This window comes from Saccostrea cucullata, unplaced genomic scaffold (genome assembly GCF_032062105.1).
Source record: "Saccostrea cucullata isolate Sc308-1 unplaced genomic scaffold, CSIRO_AGI_Scuc_v1 ctg3902, whole genome shotgun sequence".
In the NCBI taxonomy this organism is placed as follows: Eukaryota; Metazoa; Mollusca; class Bivalvia; order Ostreida; family Ostreidae; genus Saccostrea; species Saccostrea cuccullata.
The window spans coordinates 91,687-114,143 of record NW_026920247.1 but is presented as its reverse complement, the minus strand read 5'-3'; the positions used below and the strand labels follow the sequence as shown (position 1 = coordinate 114,143).

General features: G+C 30.6%; 1 protein-coding gene and 1 pseudogene across 2 annotated transcripts in view; both read left to right on the top strand.

The window, feature by feature from the left end:
• LOC134245720 (uncharacterized) overlaps window positions 1-22,087 on the top strand; it is a 38,683-nt gene extending 16,596 nt beyond the window's left edge. Inside the window, exons 1-6 of one of the 2 annotated variants that reach the window (XM_062727983.1) lie at window positions 15,872-15,964; window positions 19,812-19,875; window positions 20,640-20,734; window positions 21,000-21,182; window positions 21,466-21,597; window positions 21,996-22,087. In XM_062727983.1, coding sequence (XP_062583967.1) covers window positions 15,955-15,964; window positions 19,812-19,875; window positions 20,640-20,734; window positions 21,000-21,182; window positions 21,466-21,597; window positions 21,996-22,081 — 570 coding nt within the window. In that variant the 5' untranslated portion in view covers window positions 15,872-15,954 and the 3' untranslated portion in view covers window positions 22,082-22,087. Of the gene's footprint in view, window positions 1-15,871; window positions 15,965-19,811; window positions 19,876-20,639; window positions 20,735-20,999; window positions 21,183-21,465; window positions 21,598-21,995 lie in introns of those variants that run through there. The other variant, XM_062727987.1, reaches the window with a different exon arrangement.
• On the top strand, window positions 4,791-14,166 carry LOC134245712 (ficolin-1-like; annotated as a pseudogene).
• Window positions 22,088-22,457: the final 370 nt, after the last annotated feature.

Here is a 22,457-nt window from a genome sequence, read left to right as displayed (position 1 = left end):
TTGTTCAAACTAGGAATAATTCTCATGAATGAAAAAATTTGAAATGTTTATAGATGACAGAAGAATACCAGACACAGATCAGAAAACTCGCTCGGGTCTTAAAATGGCTCAGATGAGGTAAAAAATCAATTTATGTGATTTTATTGATCTTATAAGAAAATTGAAGAAATCTTACCTTTGTGTTAATCTTCATATTGCTTTTATCATTTCTTGTGAGCATCTGGATTCCTGTAAATAATGCATGCATATTAATTTGTGCATCATAGAATATGATAGCTATTTTTAATAATTCATGCTTAAGTATTTAACGTAAAAAAAATTATGCACAGATCAGAATCTATTGCTATTGTATTTTTAGGATAAGGAAAATAAGAATATAAATCTCGTATTGTTTACTTGGTATATAGCATTTCAAGTTGTTGCAATATTTTTTATAGTCTTATGCTAAAAGATGCAAGTTAATAAAAATATTGTAAGTTTATTTGTGTTAATAGAAAATTTGAGCTGCATGGTTCTCACCATTTTCACAAGCTGTCTACATAGCCGACGCGGTGGGGAATTGTCTCAGGCACAGTCCACACTGCAACTATTAAATTTTAAATAATCAAAATAAGTGCTCAATATATTCTTGAGTATGCATTAAGAAATAAATAAATACATTATTACATTGTACAACACACTCTGTAAAAATGCTGAACAGAGGAACACATTAGTGACTAAAATTCTGAAACCAATCCCAAACGAGAAAATTCTGGTTAAAATCCATCTTTAAGATAGATGATTAAAAGTGTTAAATAATTATTACAAAATTTAAATAGCACTTGCCCAAACGTTTTTACTGCCAGGCATTTAATGTGTAGAGCCCAGACTAAGGAACAGTAACATTATCAGTAGCAGATTCATTCAAGGACACATGATAAAATTTTGTACATTGTTCCTACCGATAAACAGGGGCGTAAATGTCTTCATCTTCTGTTAAAATAGAAATTCCATCCAAAGCTTATAATGCTTCTCCTTTTTGCGTCACTCTCTTTCACCCCTTCCTCCCGTACAACATCATGATCAAGTTCAACATGGCTGCGTGGAACTCTCCAAAAATTGAATTTCGGCGCGGCGTGTTGTTTTTAAATTAATTTGCTTTTCGAGCCCGACTTCGATCCCGATGTAATTGTACTACAGTAGTAGTCGATAGAGAAAAAACTAAGTTATATTCCACAGTTTTGAAAAATCTACATATGGGTTAAATAAATAAAAATGAGGAATGAATAAATTAAAATAAATAGGGTGCCTACATATTTTTTTTCAAAAATGTTTCAACATAAGTTTACATTAGGTATAAAGAATTATTTATGACATATTCAAAATACCAAAAATGTACTTAAACTTTAAGTATAAGCATATTTACTTTTACATGTCGATATCATTAAACGAAACGTATAATTTTCTCAATTAAACTGTATTATTCTTGACGTATTTTGCATTAAATATGATTATACTTATTTGAAAACTGTATTTAATTATATCACAATATATCTCATGTAAAATGTACCGTTATACATAAATTAAATTCAATACAAGAAATTTACTGGAGTAAACGAATTTATTAAATTATATTAAACGCGACTTTTCATGCAGTGTAGGTTTTATCAATATGTCACAAATTCAAGAAGATTTTAAAATCATAAGGGTCTCCTTTATCTCGCTACTATCCTTAACTAGCAGATACCAAGGATTGCACCAGTATGTAGAGGACCAGGGACCGTTCAGTCTTATCACGATAAGGGTCTCCTTTACCTCGCTACTATCCTTTGTTATCGGATACCAATGGTTGTACCAGTGTTTGGAGGACCAGGGACCGTTCTGAAAGGCAAGACGGCGGAAGTTAAACCACCACCCTCCCCCATGGTCAGCAGAACAGTTACACTGGGCCATGTCGCTACATGTATTTCTGTCAGGAGTACTAAATAACACCCCAGATAGATCCGCGCCAGAAATCCCGGTGTTTAACACACTAACACCTATTTTGATTTAGGAAAAAAATTACATGGTCATCTATATCAAATTATAACATTCGTACTTATAATTTTTTGAAGTTAAAAAATATTTGCGCAGCATTCCATGGCATTTTAGACTTTCACATTTGCCGAAATCCTAGCCATGTAAAGTTTTTTTAACTATAGTTCACTGTCGTAAACTATATATATAGTAAACAATGGTATTTTTGTTAGGGTATATCTCCTTTCATAATATCTTCACCTGAGTGGACCTCGGAGGTAAGTGAAGTATCCTTCTGGAACTATTTTCTAATTTGAAATACGGATTGGATTCTAGTTAAATAAATAAAATATTGAATTCTTCCGTTCACCTGGAAGGTCACAAGTATCTGTTGGAGATAATTAACTGAGCTAGTTATTATTCATTGATTTAATCAAAGTATATCTTAATTCTTCCTGAAAGAAATAAAGGTTCGGTTTATAAACAATTACTAAATCTAAGATATTCCTGAAATCTACAGGTAGAAAATCACAATTGCGACACACTTTCACTCAGAGGTTTAATTTAAAGTCTTTCTGTTGTAAAACATACACACATGAAATCGATTGTCAGTCTCTGTGGTGTCTTATTCAGTGGAATTTATCGAATCAACGTAGGGATGCAAATAAAAATTTGCAGACGAATCTAAATGCAAAGTTGAAAGTCATTTCAAAAGACTCCATTTTTCATTTTTCATACAGAAGTCTTGGAAATAAATTTGCTCTATAAGATTACAAAAACAGGTCTGCTAAAAACGAGGGAGAATTAATACCCAATGATATTTCTAGCAAACTGTTTGAGACCCTGGTCGCCAAAGACTGTTTATACATTTTTTGCATTTTTTATACATTTATCTTGGAGAATTTGTATGTAAGAAATGTGTTTTATTTAACAAATTGTGTTTGCAGAATACGTATAGCAGATTCTTCCGTACATTTTTATTTTTTCAAAGGAGTGGATGCCTAATGTTGAAAACTTAAATCTAGATCCATCGAAATCAGCATTTGCACATGCATGATGTTAAACTGCTATACTATTTAATTCAACTCACACTAACAATTGACAATATAGTTCACTGATATAACTATGTGCCCGACCAGAATTGCCTACGTAGACTAATTGAAAAGAGTTATTGTAATTATATAATTATCCTTTGTGTGCACATTTTTTTTAATATCTGAGTTGAACACATAGAGATTGTTATTATTACTTGTACTGTGTTTTTAAAGATTTTGTTTATTCATGAGTATAATCTATATTTGTAAGATGAATTTTTTTTTTCAACCTTGAAAATAAATTAAATTTCTTGGATCCACCACTGAGAAGAACAGTAGGCCTGTTATGAGTAATAAGTGAGGACAATATGTAGAGAACGACAATATGCACTGACCACCACTTCAGGTCCGTTACTTGAGCATATATTTTAATTTCATTTTTTCATTGGATTACAACATTTATATGAATGAAAAATTGTATAATTCATGTACATTCAATCATAAGTGAATGCGATTGCTATAAAAATAATTTATACCAACGAAAAGAATAATATTCACTGATACGTTTTTTTTTAAATTTTTTAAGTTTTGAATCATTATTGGCTGCTGCAGAGCCCAATTTACCCTGCAGGAAAATCTTTTTTCTTTGTTTTTAATCATGTTTATAACATATATATTTTATATTCACTGCGATTAATTTTCATCGTAATAAATGTTTTTATATGAAATATTAATATGAAAACATAATTTATAAAGATTTTAAAATTGTCTATATACTTTTTTAAATCAACGTTTCAATTTCATACAAAGTATTTATAAAATCAATAATCGAAGATAATATTACATCTAAATGCATGACATGTATAACGAAAAAAGTACTATATAAATGGTGCCTGTTTTGGAGGGTAACATTTGAAATTGACACCCCAATGAAAGCCATTGTCAACCTCCGCTGACGCGTCGGTTGACAATGGTTTTTATTGGGGTGTCAATTTCAAATGTTACCCTCCAAAACAGGCACCATTTATTTTATTATACTGAATGTCTTATTGATTTAGGACGTCAGCAAAAAAAAAAAAAGCTTTCACACTCACCGGTTCACTAATCTCTTTATTGTTTGTTTGATACTCGAATTAGAGTCATTTATCATACAAAGTTTCGTTATTTCTGGCTCGCAAGCATGTTTCCTACACTCGCAAGCATATATATCTAATCTATCGTTTGTTGTTTTCAAGTAAGCTATATCGGACGCAAGCTTTTATTGACGTCAAGTTAAATAAATAATTTCCACGCATGTGGCATTACCGTTGTGTTACCCGTTGTCACGTGTGTTGCTAAGGCTCAGGGTAATCGAACGGATTGTTAACTGCGTCTAAACCAATCAGATTTTAGTATTTAACATGAAAGTATAATAATACGTATTACGTAAGACTTCATCTATCATTCATTGACATATCTTACCGACGGATATATACATAAAAGAAGAGTTAAGAAAGTTATCTAATAGGTTTCTCTTAAAATGAAACCAGCAGCTCGTCCTAGATAATCAGTATGTACCTCATTCGTCAAGTACTGCTTCTGTTACAGGCATGTCCCTCTAAATGTTTTGACCCGACTGACCCAAAAACAGTTATAATTAGGAATTATCAAAATTCTTCAGTGCCTCATTTAGACCCTCTGAAGAGGGATGACATTGCAATGTGCATGATTGCTTGTTATACGTTTACACTGTGTCGCTTAGTGGATTGGTTAGGAGAAGAAACGACGTGTCAACTTAAAGCAAATTTTGGTGTTTATGCCAATAGCTTAATGACTAAAGACCTCTTCGTTTATGTCCACCGAGAAACTTTCCCAAAGGTAAGAAAGAGTGGGGGAGGTTAAGAGAGAAGTTTTGTTACATTTTAATATGAAAGAATTAATTATGTAATATATGAAACATCATTTCGAATTGTTTTATCTTCAGTCCTTGGCTGGTAATTGTACAAACCATCCCTGTACGGATAATTCCATATGTATCCATGGTAGTTGTGTACCTCTAATCAAAGGTAATTTGTTTATTTCAATTGCATTCTGTAGGTAAAATGTTCACATCTACCAAAAGATAACTTTTCATTGCTATCATATTTTTGCAAGTTAAGACTCATGAATTAAGAAGGCTTACGAGATATAACCATTTTATAACGCTTACTGGTGTTAGATTTCTTTTTAGTTTATTTTCTTTTTTATTTTGCAAATACGGTGGCGATAAAAAAATCGGACTCAATTCATTACGTCTAAGGAAACAAGTTTGTTAATTTTCTACATAAAAGCTTTCATCAAACAAAGAAAAAATATTTCTCTTGCTTAATAAAAAAAATATTATTAAATTTATATTGAAACTAAAAAATGTATGTGGGAATTTATAATATGATTTTGCAATTCAATAAAGTTATACATCAATAATTTAAATTAAAATATCGTAAAAATAATTGATTTTGGCTGAGAATGTAATAAGATTTCCTTCCTTTTTGAGTAAAAAGTGTACAAACCCATCAGGGTTCTCCATGAGCTGTTTTACTGTTTTGCTCTCGACACAGTAAAATTTTCTCCGACACAGTAACTATTCAAATTTTATGCGTGCGACACAGTAAAAAATTTGCCGACACAGAAACATCTGTGATAATCAGAAAATCCAAACATAAATTCTCTCTAACTGAAACTTTAATTAAACAATTATACCGAATTTTAACAGGTAGAGCACTTAACTATGGCTTCACCTTGCATAATCAATTATCTCCTATCCCTGGACTTAACGTCTGAAGGAACAAAGATATAATTTGTTTCACACTTCCAAGTAACGGTTAATTTGCTTTAAAAATACATTGTTATCATAAAAAAATTAAATATGTCTTTTCTATAGAGCCACAAAACTAGAAATATGTTGACAATGTAAGTCAAACATTACATCGTACCGAAATCATTTAATTGATAAATTGTTTAAAATTTTCAAGGAACTCTTAAGAGTATTATCCTGTTGTGTAAATTCGGTACAAAAAAAATTCACAACAAATTTGCTTTCAAAAGTGATAAATAATTCGACTGTATCGATCAGAATTTCCTCTGCTTTTCAAAATACGTGCTTTAACTTTTACCAATATGTGCGACGAAACCATTTGTACAACGAAATAGAAATCTTTTTTTTTAAAAAGTGTGTACATATATTCTGTTATAATTTTAATGAGAAATGATTCAGTTGCGAATTTGATCGCAAAAATAGCGCGAAATTTTTGTGCTTGTAAACTCTGCAACACAGTAAAATTTCAAATGATGTACACAATAATGAGTAGACGCAATTAGGTACAATGGCAGTAATTCTACTTCATGTATTACAAAAAAACGTGGTCTTAATATTCACAGCCAAAACATTCCTTGACCAGGGGACTCGGATAGTAAAAATAGGGATATTGCTGATATCTCAAGAAAGAGCAAATGGATTCTTTGACTTCATGAGCTTTGATTTAGAGAGGGCTGATATTTCGAAATATTAAAGAGAAGAGGGGATACATCCGAAAGTGCAGATATCGGACCTCATCATATAGGCGGAATTACAATAGATGAGCTATTGCCAAACAAGAAATATTTTTATACAATCGTCCGTATAAAATGAAATAGCACACAGACGTCAACAGGTTTAGGTACCAATACCATGCAGATCATGTAGCAAATAGACCTCAACTAATAAGCAAACGAAACTATTTGCAGATATGTAAAGCAAGAGGCAATCAAACAAATACGATGTCTATATCCTTACAAATAGAATAGAAGATTTACAAAAAATGATCTCTGAATAAGGAAACAAAAAAAGATTACGTAGATAAGATATTATATGTCGATATGATACTGATTTTAAGATAGAAATCTAAAGCATCAACATCAGACAAAGTAGGCAACGAACACGTTAGGGTATGTTCATTCAACCAGTTAATAAAGGAATATGTACAACTGACGTCGTCATAAGGAAACAAAAAAAGACATCGGTAGTTACAAATTACAAAACAGAATTGGATGGAAAAAAGAGCTGTGCAAAGCGGGTTTCATCAGGAAAATAGATATGAAAAATCTGGGGGGGGGGGGTAAAATTATCAGTATGAATGTAAGAGGAAGATAAGGTTTCATACTTCTACCACTTCTTTCAGAGACAAACATAGAAAAAAGAAATATACAAGGAAAAAAAATGTAGCAAGGAATCACACGGTGGAGTATCCCCACGCAGAGCATTTTTAAATCAAAGTAGCATAAGGCATTGATCAGGATGCAAATTTCCCCCACGTCGGTTTTGCACAGATCTACCTCACTCATTACAAAACAGACACATTTGATTGCGATAATGTATAACCTCCAACTTCGTTGCGAGTGGATAAAAAAGAGAACACACTTGCCAGTGAAAAGTAAAACATCTTACATACAAATGGATTAAATGAATGCATCTGTTAGCACTTGGTTCGATTTAAACGATAGAGAAATAAGTTTGTGATGCACAAATAGAGCAATGTGAGCTAAATGAGAAAAGAGAGCAAAATGATTACTTATCTAATTTCTTCTTTGCATATGTAACAGAAAAAAGATACAAGGATTGCTCGGAGATTCTGAAAACAGACACCAGCAAAAAAGAGGAGGATGGAGTGTATGTTATTTACACCGACACTCTTAAAGAAGTTTACTGTGACATGACAACAGATGGTGGAGGTTGGACAGTGAGTATTGTCTTTTTATTTTATCATTTCTTTCAGACTGTGTGGAATGCCCACGTATTAAGAAATCTTTTTTTTCTACCAAACTCTGAAGAGGTTGTATATGGCAAAATTATTATTGATTGATCGTATGTTGTTTTACATCCCATTCGAGAATTGTTCACTCATTTAGAGACGTCAACGTGTAATGGTGAAGGGTTTTAAATTTTGAGATTTAATCGTCACTTAGGACAATTGAGCGTTGAGAGATCTTTATTTTGCTAACGCTCAGCCCATAAATTTCACTTCAAGTTCCAAGCGCATTGCAAAGGAACAGTTCTAACCAATATTTTTTTTTATCGATTTAGGTCATTCGAAGCCAATTTTTTAACTTGCTACATCCAAATCACTGAGTGAGCGCTCTACCGACTGTACAATATTATTAAGACAAATATATCAAAATCTAATGACTATTGGTAATATCTTAAATGCGAAGATAAGTAAGAGTAAATGAGTTCAAAGTACTAAGTACCAAAAGCCAAATGTCTAGCACACTACAAAACTGTTTGAAATATTTGAAATGCATGTATGCACTTATATAATATTCTAATGCGTTTTACTAGAACTACTAGAATGAAACAAAAAAAAAACTCTCAGCGGGCTTCTGGGTTTTGTTTTGGGTGTCTTTGGTACATGTTCAATAGAGTAAGTATAGTTAAAATGAAAGTGCAACACTCAGCCCTGCAAAATCACCACATGGCAGCAGCCAGCAGATATTCCATTCTGAAACTTTTTAAAATAATTAATCGAGAATGAACACTATTTTTATATAATTTTCTTTCATTTTTATGACAAGCATTTTTTTTTAAATAAGCCATTGAATATTCTTTGCAGGTCATTCAGAAACGAGAGGATGGCGACGTTGATTTTTACAGAACATGGAACGAGTTCAAAGAGGGGTTTGGAAATGCGTCTAAAAATTACTGGATAGGTATCTTTGAACTTTTCTCTTATTTAGCATCTTTTGGCTCTTTTTGTGTTGAGTTTTTTAACCGAGATCTAAACACTGTAATGCACCAAAATTCCCGACATCTTATTTTTGCGATAGTTAAATAAGATATTTATAAGGGAGACATTTTTTATTCAAATTACGGTCATAGTTGGATTCTTAAAGTTTAATGAAACACATAAAATCAAAGGTTACAAATCTTACCTGTATCTTTAAATCTCTTAAAAACAAATACCAAGTATAGATACATCTTTACTAGTTTGGCCCATTTAGGGTATTTATTTACCTGAAAAAGGACCTGCTCAAAAATGTTTTTTTTTAAACAGTGTAAATGTAGGTCAGACCCCGCTCATAATCGGTAGTGCGCATTCCTCATAACATACATTATCATGTATCATAATTTATTCATACAAAAATGGAAGTAAATTTCTACAACAACTGAAGCAAATCTGAATTTGTGCATACATTTACTTGTATCATCCATGCATTTTGGCTCAGATGGCACTTACATTTGTTGGGAACATATTCCAAAAAAATATTTTAATAGCTCATCCAGTACATGTAGACCAGATTCAGTTTTTAAGTTAGTCTTGTGGTGTGCACCCCCAGATATAACATCATTTAAAGTTTGGTCACCGAAAAACATATATACATGAAATAAGTGATAAATTTGCTCCAATAATTTTAAATTTATTGGAGCTTTTTACAGGTTAGCTAGAATATATACGCGGCGATAAAATTTTCTCAAGGATAGAGTTTGGCGTTACTTAGTAATCATAAAGATTTCCATATAATATATATCTTCAAAATGAAGCAAAATGATGTAAATTTTAATGTTAAATGCTGTAGCAAATCAATCCAAAAAGAATAAGAAAACACGGGGGGAAAAATCATGTTTCGGAATTGGCTATTCCTTTTTATTTGTAAAAAAAACTGATGATACTTTGAAAATTACAAGTGTATTGTAATTGAGTGCACCTTTACTTTTAAAGGAATGAAATTTACATCTGCAATACGCATATTCAACTTCAAATACGATAATCGCTTTAGGAATAATATGGCCCAGATACCTTGAAGATTCTGAATTATTTATTGAATTGCAGATATCCTGTTATGTATTTAATTATTTTGTCTTTGCATTTATGCATCCTCTCAGAGATTATCGATAATTTTCGCAATAAATCAATAAATTAATTATCACTTTTTTTATAACATAAACAGAAAAATTGTTAATAAGACGTCAGCTTGCGTGTTTTGTTTTATTGTAAAAATTAATAATGGTCGAAACTTCCACTTCAAATAGCCGAGCTCTTAGCAAAGAAATAATGCTGCCTATTTTACCAGTAATTGGGTTGTGGATTTTGACTGGACTTCATATCAATAGTAATGTTACTCTGTACGTCTCTGATCCAATCTTTGGTGAAAGTCGTTCAATTTTTTTGCACTTTCCAGAGAAAAAAGTATTTTTATATAATTTTCATGATTTTTTAATAAGCCATCAAAATATTCTTTGCAGGTCATTGAAACGAGAGGAGGCGTTAGCCTTTTACAGAACATAAGAGAGCACATATTTTGTATGCAAATCGAGCTGTCAATCATGTAACTGATTTATCCCAGGACCCTTTTCTTATTTGACCTTTTCCCATATTTGTGTTGATTTTCTTTACATCAACTAATAAAGACTCTGAAACAGAACCACGTGATAGTCTTAACGCGAGGGTTTTTTGGTATCTAAGTAACGGATTTACAAATTTGGTAATTTTCATAGTACTGTAACACGTGATCAATTTCTTGAGATAATCAATTCATTTGTTCTATATTTAGAGAATGAAAATTGGCACACATAAAGTCATAATGTTTTATAAGAATAAATGTCGTTTTTCAGCAAGCCTACGACGAGGGTAATTTTCAATGAGTCAAGCAGTATGTAATCTCGGAAATTCGGATTTAAAAGGCCCATGGGGCCAGGACTTTATGAATTTCGATTTACATTTCAGTGATTGAACGGGAAAATTTTACGTTGAATGGCAAACTGAAGAAACCAATCCTTTGTTAAGCAATTTGATAGAAAAGATGTGTAACCATTGAAATAAATGAATTTCTTAAAAAATCAATTATCAAATCCCTAAAATATTGTTTACTTTAGCCGTAACACTTCATGGGCAGTCAACATGGTTCAAGTGTTCAACGACTGGAAATCTCAGCAAAAGGATATCTTTATCAGCAACTTGGTGAGTTTAAAACCATTTCTGAAATAAGACTGTTTTTGTTGTAAAAAAAAAGAACTTGTGTATTTATATGTCACGTTTTGTACACTGTAATTGAAGCCAGGTGCGCATATGGTTTCCCCTATCCGCGCATGTGCAGAATGGTTATATCCGATTTGTTCCGATATTCTACGGTACATGAGAGCAAGGTGTTCATTATATTTTTGAACTTTTCAATTATGCGCGAAAGGAAAATGCTACTATTGAATGTGCGAATTTCTATCATGGGAGAAAAAAAAAGTTATCCGGTATCGAGAATCTTTACTAGTTTGGCCAATTTACAGTGTCGATGTCTTTTTTTAAACAGATTTGTGCATTTTGATTTAAACTGTGTTATCTGTTTTGTTTTGTTTTTCTGATTTTTTTGTTAGTTTTTAAAATCTAAGCAAATCTGAATTTTTGTCTACATTTGCATAGCTCCTCCTACATCCGGAGTATAACCGTTGGATATCACTAGCTTTATATCACATATGTGATATTTAATATATCACCACACTTATGTTGATATGAGAAATACACCCTTGCGAAGATCAAAGAAAAATTTGTCGGTCATGGGATAAACTGACAGTACCTCTTAATCTTATCTTTCTCAACTTAAGCCCAGCCTAAAATATTCAATACAACACCTACGACAAACGATAAATTACTGTTTATGCTGTCGCGATTGGTGTCTTTCATTGAATAATAAAAGGAAAACACTTATCTCCATCATACATATATAAATCATATTCTTACATTTATTTTTCTTATAATTATTACAAAGGGAATGATGCTATCCATGTTTTGACCAAAGATCAGAATCAAGAACGATAATCGCTTTAGGAATATTATGGCCTAGATTCCTTGAAGATTTCGAGTTATTTATTGAATTTCAGATATCCTGTTATGTATTTAATTATTTTGTCTTTGCATTTATGCATCTTCTCAGTGATTATCGATAATTATCGCAGTAAATCGATAAATTACACTTTTTTAGGGACTGCAAAGTAAATATATTATCATATATACTCGAACGGTATTTATAAGTCCAATTACATTTTTTGACGTTAAAATCTTTTAAAGATTATTGACCCGCTTATAAGTCGGTACACTTTATTTGAAAATTGTTATTTGAAACATAAAAACGAATTTTAACAAATCAATTAATATTTTTCGAGAGAGTCTTACAATCTTACATTATCAAACATAAAGGCAATGTCATTTTAAATTGCAAATAAAATTATTAAAATATGTTTATACTTGTACTTTATATATATAATCTAAGAATACATAACTTATCTTACATATCTATACAATTTCTTTGATAATCGTCAGAAGAAATAATTTTTTTAAGAGAAAAATACAAATCTCTTTACAGTGCGACAAGTTAGGACATAGAGTTTTACTTATTTAATTATAACCGACTTATAGGCGGGTATTATAACCTTGTGACCCAATATATGTTATACAACACCTACGATAGACTAAATTACTGTTTATGCAAATTTTTATCAAAAACTTAATGAAAACATTTATCTCCATCAAACATAAATCATTCTTATATCTATTTTTCTTATAATCATATATTACAAAGGGAATGATGTTATCCATGCTTTAACCAAAGATCAGGATCAAGAACTTCGAGTAGACCTCCAAGCATTTAACGGGGAAAAGGCATATGCTGAATATTCTATATTTTATATCGGAAATGAGACAAACAAGTACAAACTCACCGTATCATGATACACAGGGACTGCAGGTAAAGTACATCATTAAAAGAACGGAATTTAAAGCCCTATTACATCACATTTGTCATAAACACATTTTAAAGATTTCCATTGACAGTGCTAATTCATAAATTGTCATTGTGAAACATATAACAATCTCTCACGAATTCATTTGAAGAACACTAACGTTATCGTTAAAAAAAAAATTCAATATGATGTTCTGTCAATCGCAGATACTTTATTTCCGAATTTAGACTTTAAACCTTGCAATAAAATGTTACCATATTAAATCGAAGCCTGAACAGTGCATGTTTTATCAAAAACTTTTAATCTACTATTTATCTGCAATTTATTCATTACACGTATACATTAAAATCAAGGCGGGTTTTTTTCTTTTTTAGAAAGTTTTATTAATGCGTGAACGTAGTTTGAGTAGCGAAATGCATTTCGCTAATAACTATGGATCAAAGTTCAAAGTCTGAATTTTCTCTTCGCCCTGGCGTTGATGTAAGAGCGCAGTGACGAGCAGCGCGAATGTAGAGCAGCGCTGCGCTCGCTATAAAGTATAGAGTAGCATTACTATCTCTCAATTGAAGAAAAATTCCTTTCGCTCAAAATGTTTTCAGTAGGTGTTCTGTCAATAAATACTTGAGAAGACTTGTAAATGCAATACAATCAGTCAATATCAAATCTGTCTATATTTTTCTAAATAATGAGGCATATTCCTGCATTGACATTTTAAATATGAGCTGATATTAAAGAAAAAAAAACATGTATGGTAAATCCATACTAAGCACTATATATAAATTATGATATCATATATTGAATGAATGTTACCCTAAATTTCATATTTTATGAATATATTTATCCCAGAATTAAAACAAGCATCAAAATCAAATGATGGCTGTCATGACAAATTCTTTATTTTGTTTGAAATGTTCATTTACATATAAATAATTTTTAATGGGTGTGTGTAATATGTAATGTATATTGTATTTGATATAAAAGATTGTTACAAAACTGAATTTTTAGCGTATTTTTTTTTTGACCATAAACGGTACATTATATTGACTAAAACTATTATTGTTTACTTAAAAAATGATGGACTATAATGTAATCAATACTCTTTTTAGGTGACAGTTTAACTTTTCACAATGGCATGGGATTTACCACATTGGATCAGGATAACGATATCAATAGAATCCGTAACTGTGCTATAAAATACCATGGAGCCTGGTGGCATAGAGACTGTTACAGGTCACACCTGAATGGACAGTACTTTACCTCACCTGTAGTTAATGGTAATGCCCCACTTTGGTTTTCTTGGAAATTTTACGAAGCCCTGCAAAAGACTCGGATGATGATTAGAATCAAAAACTAATTCAGAATATAAATATATTCACCTATTATAATCATTCGGAAGCGATTTTTCTTGAATTTATGTATTTTCATACATACAAACAGAGAACAGATATAACGATTCTTACTTAAAGTCTTTGCGACTTTTAGTTATCAAGCTGTATTGTCTTTGTGTGTCCTAGATGTATATGTGTTTTTTTACTCAATGTTATTTACATTTGTAATGTCGGACATCTTTTTTACAAACTCATGTTCTGCTTTCTAAAATTATTATAATTGTTTGATGTATTCACTAACTAATACATGTTATTTAAAGAACTTTTTCCTTTTCCCTTTTTTTGGGAAGCGGGTATGTTAATGAAGCATATAAGTAATTTCTCAGGAAATTTAGACTTTTCGAAGAAAATTTACTTTAATAAATTACCAAAACCACTGATAAAATCAAACTGTTATTTACTATTGCATACAGATAAAAGCGTGTCTAAGGCAAAGACTGCATCACCGCCACGGAATCACGTGACTTCTATTAATAGCATTTTTTTCCTTGTTAAAATGGCTTACAGAATTTTCACACAATACCCGTCGGAGTTTGATAATTTCATTGAAGGCCGATGTAATATAGCTGAAAAACATCTATTTTGGCTAAAAAGTGCTGCTAGAATCCAACTATCTTGTCCGTAAAATATTTATTCCACACATTCGCACGAAACCCTACCCTCTGTTTTGAATTTTATACAAATAAATCGAGATTTTTCGTACAACCATGCATAAACTCCTTACTCTAGTGGCACTTTCCAAGTTTGTCAAAACGCAAACTTTCAATCTGTACAAATCGTATGTTATGAAATATCCAGCTTATTGTTGTTCTGTTGCATTTTTCACTCATATGGAGATAGCATCGTTTGCCGGTGAAGGGCTTCAATATAGCTGACTATCTTCGAAAGAGAATATAATCGATGAAAATTAATTAGCATACCTGTTTAATTTATTGAACTCCATATGAATTTAACACAGAATTTCCGACATTTCCTTATAATCTCCATTTTACATATCTTTGAACATGCCGTCTTAGCTAAATTCTCTTGTATTGGACATGATCAATTTCCAAGTTAAAAAATGTACACATATTTATTTTATATCGTTTTTTCAATCATAATGACTGTTACAGCATAACAAAATAAAAACATTTTATTTTTGTTAATGTTTACACGTTTCTAATCATTTTCTAGAGTGAAATTACATCGCTAAATACCAATATTACGAAAACCTGATTTCTAAAATTGAATTTTATCTTACCATTTTTTGACGTCATAATGCAACCCAATCTCAGCCAAGGTAGAATATTTTGTATGCTTCCTTATCACCCCTGCGGAGGAGGGGGGTAACTCAAAATTGGTATTATTATCCAATACACTAAATTTAAGTATGATAAACATTCAATTGTAATTTAGAGGGTATCAAAATCAAATTCTCCAGTGTAAATATATATCATGAATTTCAATATAATAAAATTTATGTTCTCAATCATTTGCAAGCATGTACATGTCAACATCAGGGGGCCGGTGGGGGGGGGGGGGTTTGCTCGAGTTTCCTTTAAACCTAAGCGAACTGAGACATTTTGTGTTTGTTGTTTAACGTCTTTCTAAGTATTTTCACACAGTTATGGAGATGTCCAGGATATAATGGAAATTTTGACAAGTAATGACATATGTACTAAAGCTATTATTATTTTATTTTTTATATGAACATTTTTACAAATAACAATGTTTAAAATAAGCAATTAACATTTAATTTTATTTCCTTGTTTTATTTTCTGGAAAATCACCAGCTGAAAACACATACCTTTCTATGGATAATATATAGGATACATCAGAAATGATAATGTGTAAGTTATAGTTACATGTAAATTTGTCACCTCTCTCTCTCTCTCTCTCTCTCTCTCTCTCTCTCTCTCTCTCTCTCTCTCTCTCTTGTTAATCGTATTAAATCCATGTATATGAAATGTACATATTACATGTTTAATTTAATCGTTTTTATAAGGGTAATGTACTATTCCCTGAGGCATAAAAAGAAAAAACGATTGTATGTTGAATGAAATGGAATGTATTGTTCATAATGAGCTTTCTGGGGCATATATGTGGATAAATTAGCGAAAAGCATCAATGAACCAGACTGCAAAACACTTTGCAACACATATAGTGAAATTTTTTTTGGGAATTATTATGAAAATTTTTTTTACCAAATTAAATGTTTTGGCGATTAATTAGCATCACTTTGGTAAAACAAAATAATTTTATTATATGATGTTTATTTTCTGGAAAATAACCTTGTCAACAATTTGTTGTGTTTGCTAAGGGATCATATGGAATACATCAGAAATGAAATGTGTATTTATTTTTCATGTCATAACTATGTATTTCAATCTCTCCCTCTCTCCCTCTCTCTCTCTCTCTCTCTCTCTCTCTCTCTCTCTCTCTCTCTCTCGATTGTTTATATTATGTATATGTTTCCGAATGTACATTTTATTGTTTGCATTTATCCTTTTTTTATGAAAGTAATTTCTAGTAGTGTGTTCAACACTTACAATCCTCTGAAATTATCCATTATTATACTAACAAATGAACTGTTTATATTATTTTTTTACGTCAGAGGATCAGAGCTATGCATGAGGGAGATAATCCGTAATTTTGAAATAAATTTTAAAATGAAATATATATCCGTATTTTTCGTTTAATACCGATATTATTAAAAAAATCGAATTGTTGTTAAATCTTTTGGCGATTAATTACTATCAATATGGTAAAAAATAAATAATACATGTAAAGTGTATATGATGTTTGTTTTTAGTGAGATAAGATGGTCCAAAAACGTCAAACGATCAAAGCTATATGCTAGAGAGAGAAAACCTACAATTAATTTTGAAATCACATAAAGTTATATTCTTTTCATTCAATATATTCAATTATAATATTTCAATTTTCAGAATCCTTTATAAGACAGATGGGCTTTGAGCTGTCTGCTTACACTAGGTATTGAATTAAATATCTTGATATAAGCAATACTTTAACACTTGCTTGATGATTATTTTCTATAGTATCTACAAGCATGATATATGAATCTAAAATTTACATTTTATCTGCTAAAATTTATAAAATTTTGAGCACTTTTGAGTGAATTGAATGTGTGGAGTAGCAAAAAATGTACAATCCTCTAAAAAGGAAATTATGTACATGTACAAAGAACTGCACTTTTTATTAATCTTATATACATATAGACGAAATATTTTTAGAAAATAAGCTACATTAATCAAACAAATTTAGAAATTTTTCAACAAACAGCATAATATATATGCATATTTTTAAATTTATGAAATAGCAATGTGTCTTTCTATATGTTTAATTAACATCATATTTCAATTATATTTCAGATTTTTATTGGGTTTTTTTTCATTCCATTATTACAAGGATTATGTTTAGAATTTAACAATGTAGGGTTGCCTACTAGTTGTTTTGTAGTGAAATTGAGAACTGGATCAAATGTGTGTTTTAATCATGTCAGACATTTATGTCATCTCTGTATGTAAGGTCTTCCTTAACCGCAAAAAAATTTTGAAATGATACAATTCCACAATTTGGATTTTAATGTTTAAATAAATATGTAATGTATTTCATATATTTACATTAAATTTTAGTTAAATCACAAAATTATACGGTTAACTGTATTTTTAGAACGAAACAGTGTGTACTTTATTTTTTGACTTTTTGGCGTTAAGAGCGGTATTATGATGTAACAATGGAGATATTCATGCTCATTAGTGATACATACCTTTCTATGTAGTTCAATTTGTGAAAATATACTTGCTTTATTAAGTAAGGAATCATGAAATTAATGGAAATGTAAATATTATAAATTATACCGTTTTGTACCTATGCTGATTTCTCCTAACATGTAAATCCTATAGAATTTCAATTCCGATACATTAGATAAGCTTTTGGACAAAATATTTATTTTCAGTGATGCTCATAATACAGATCTCCAAAATTTTTTTTTTTTAAATAGAGATGAATAAAGGGGGTGCCAAGGACTTGAGCAAAATACATGAAGGATCAAAGCTATGCAAAAGAGATATGATCCATAATTTTGAAGAACAGCAAATATTACGTATTCAAAACTAGAACAAAGCATTTAGTTACAGATTTATAGAGAGCCTTGTGGACTGGTAGTTAACCAGCAGACGCCTCGACCTACAGGTAGAGTTCACAAGATTAATCTTATAAGTTATCAATTTTGATGTCCTAGATGCAAATTATGTCTCTTCAGTGAGCATCAAGTAGAAACATTGCAAAAATGAAAACTGACTTTGGATATATGAAAGAAGGAGGAAAGGGTAAACAACTGAAACCAAAAACGTCATAGAATCAGAGCAATGCTAGAGGGAGATTATCCCTAACTTTGTGACAATTTTTCTTTATTATACCACAACATCTAAATATAGACACGATTTTTTTCAGCTAAATAAATTCTTTGAAGATAGGTGGGATTTGAACTTTCTGTATGTGTAAAAAATAAAAGTTCTTTTGTTCCTTGTGTTAATGCCTTAATATTAAGGTTCGTTTTAAACGAATTCTGAAATATTGGAATATCATGCTTGGAATTACAGATTGCAAATCGTTATTTGTCAAGTTGATTACCAACGTGTTGTTGCTTTCAGCAAATACAAAGCCATGGATTATAAGCATGGATAATAAAGTGTACGTTTTCAAACAAAGAGCCCAATAGGGGTTAGCCCCTTTTCCTGGTGTCAAAATAAGATCTTACAATGTGCAAAATTTAATTCTGTATGTCTCTATAACGGATTCTTACTTAAATGATTCTTAGGAATATATGTCCATACATGTGGTCTTTTAGGTGTTCAAATTGTTATCCCTCTTCATTTAATTAGCGCTATTTTGAACACAGAAATCATATAAAAAGAGTCGATATACACAATTACCATCATGTCGCTTCTTTTATATGAATTCAATCATTTAATATTTGTTCCAAAACTTCTATAGTTCTGGAGCTTTGTCTTCAAAAGCAAAATATCTTAATTTTTAATCATAAGAAATAACTCGAAAAGGAAAGAAAGTTTCTGAACTCAATCAAAACATTTTGTAACATATATACATCTATAAACTCAACAAAATCCATTGAGAAATAAGTAAGCGTTGAGGCAAAAGTAGTTAACGTCTAGGGAAAAGAAGGTACTTTGACGTTTGGAAATTATGAAATATCATATCAAAGTATAATATAGTAAATATATACTGCTGTGTCACCACTGTACATATATATTTCGCATTCTATTGTAACGTGCTTAAAAGATAATGGTCCAAAAATTCGACCCTCTCAAAATCTCTAAATCACGAAATTCGTTCGACCGGAAGTATTTTTATCAAACAAATTTATATCTACATTTTTTGTGTTCTGTCAGACAGCAACTTTTCATTAAATTCAAAGAAACATTTTCAAGAATTTGCGTGCATATTGCTAGGAAAAAACAATAAATGGAATAGAAACTGAGATGACAAGGAGAACAACATTAAAGGCTACACCAGAAAATAGTGACTTAATTCATTCTGAAAATATCATATGCCCAGTTTGTGGAGAAGACGAAAAGAGGTACTTGTAAAATAAACTAACAAAAATGAGATGCAGTTCACATGTACAAATACAATGTTATCTTTTTCATCTAGATGTTAAAGTCTTCACTGTATGGATAGTTTCAACCAATTTTCTACAATGTTTAATACTTGACAGGTAAGTTTGCATTATTAATATACAAGTGTTAATTCCGTGTATGAAATATTGGTAAATAACGAACGGTATTCAAGCTCAAAAGTCCATTAGATAATATAAAATTGGAGCGGAACAAACATAGAACTCAAAAAAATCAGGGGTGGGATCAGGAGTCATTGATGAGTGAGCATCCCCTGCCGATCGGTCACATTTGGGTTCTTTTTCATGATATGGTAATAACGGAAAATTTTGTCGATATTGGTATGAACAGTTAATATGAAAAACGTCAGTCAGCATTTGAATTGATGATAAATCGTATTTGCAGACAAGGTCATTGTATCAAAACTAAAACTTACGAAATGGTGCTTTTAAACTAGACTGCTTATTTTCTTGTTTCCGCAAATCGTCTGTCAATATCATAGTAAGGGGTGAAAGGAAAGTTGACGAATGAAAAGATAAAATCATCACGCTTTTATTAACTTTTGTAGTTAGACAATCCTCAACGTCTTTTTCAAGAAAAATATTTAAATATGAAACATATGTGTCAGGCTCTATGGTATCTTTAGTGAACAGACGGACATAAAATACGGACTGTAAAAATGCCTTTATTATTATTTTTATTATTATTTTCTTTGGGGTGGGGGTTGGGAGTAGGGATCTTCTATCGACCCGTCATTCCAGCGAGGAGATCAATTATTGTTCAGGTTGACGAAAGTTTTGTATAAAATCCAAGGCCTGTCATTTGGCATGAAATCTATGCTTATGTGGAAATATTTTTTTCTCAGATATTTGAGAAAGGAAGATTTGATTTTGTACATGAATTCAATTGGCTGTCGTCTAGATGAAGTAGTTGAACGTTATAAGAAGGTTTCTAATAGAGGTAAAAAATAACATTTTAGAAAAAAATTGAAAAAAAAATTAATAAATACGACCCAGAAGTTTAACAATCTGTTGAGATAAGAAATATATTCGTTTTTATCACAACAAATCCTTCAGATATATTCCAACATAATAATTTTAAAAAGATAATTTTTATTGTCCTTTTAAAAAAGACCGCGAGATTTACCGGTGTCATTTTTAATACATCTCTTATTGTTAATTGCATACATATACTTTGCATTTAATGGTTTTTTTAATGGAATTAGGTCACCAGTGCAGATTAGTTGTTGATTATGAGAGGCAACGACTTGATGGCTACCATGCATGGAGGATGATTTTTGATTTACAAGCTGAGGAGACTGTCTCATCCATTAGCAAAAATTTAAAGAAATGTCGCCAAACTGATGATGAAAAAGTCTTCACTATGAGCTGCAATATCTACAATAATAGTAAATGTCTTTTAAAGCTGTATTTTATATTACAAAAATTCTCAAAAACGATAATTCTGCAGTGATCTATGTAAATATGAAAGGCGTCAAGATGCAAAACGTTTTTTTTTTGTTTTTAGTATTTTGTTGTTGTTTTTTTTAATAAATGGGGCCATCATATCCTTTTAAAAGTTAAGAAAAAAAAACAAAGTTTTTTTTATTTATTTATGAGAGAAAATCAGTTGATTTTGCACATAGACATTTATTTGGTACATTTAAAAGATAATCAAAGATGTTTTTTTAGGTTCTCTTGGAGACATCTGTCTATCAAACAAAAATTGTGTCAACAATACTGTTTGCAGCAACAGATTTAATGGGAGATATACATGTACATGCAAAGAAGGCTATCAGGAAGAAAATGGAGAATGTATTAAAGGTATTATAACAACTCTTTCTAAAACTTTATGTCCCTTTTCTTCCATTTTCCAAACTTTGAAAGAGTGCTTTTTGTTATTCTGATTTAATTGATTATTATCTTTTTTTGTATTATGGACATTTTACTCCTTATTTTTCAGATATTTTTAATGTTATTATAATTTTTATGAGTTTTTAACAGTTAAAATAAAACTCAACTATTTATAATAGTAAACATTTATAAATGCATAATTATTTTTTCATTTATTTATTACGTACTTTTAAATAAATGCTCTATAAATTTATTAAAAGCATATTTCACTTATGCAAAACTGCTTATTACTTAATCCGATTATCTAAAGAATATATATTTTTTAAAATAAATCATTCCAATGTATTTCCAAATTTCACCAATCATAGAAAATTTATCACTTGGAGAGAACTGTAGCCTCAGTGGTCAGTGCAATCAATCAAATGCAGAATGTAGAAACAGTGTATGTTCATGATAATTGAAAAGAATAAAACGGAGTAATCGATTCAATATTGAAAAGAATAGTAACCTGACTTTGCTTAATGGTGTCACATTCCTGATATGACGAATATAATATGAGCAATTTTGTAAAATGACGTTTAAAATCTTTATATGCAAAACTGACTAGCTGCCCGTTTTACAAAAGGACTTACGACTTAAGACCAAATTTAATTCTTCACATAACTTTTTAGTATTAACTTTATATTGAAAGTTATTTTAAACTTTTTTAAAGTAATGAGGTAAGATATTTTTACACAAATAATTTCAAAGAGAATTTTTAATTTTGCAAAATTTTACAATCAACTAAAGTTTTGGTCTTAGCCGCTGAATTTTTATTTTACTATAAATGT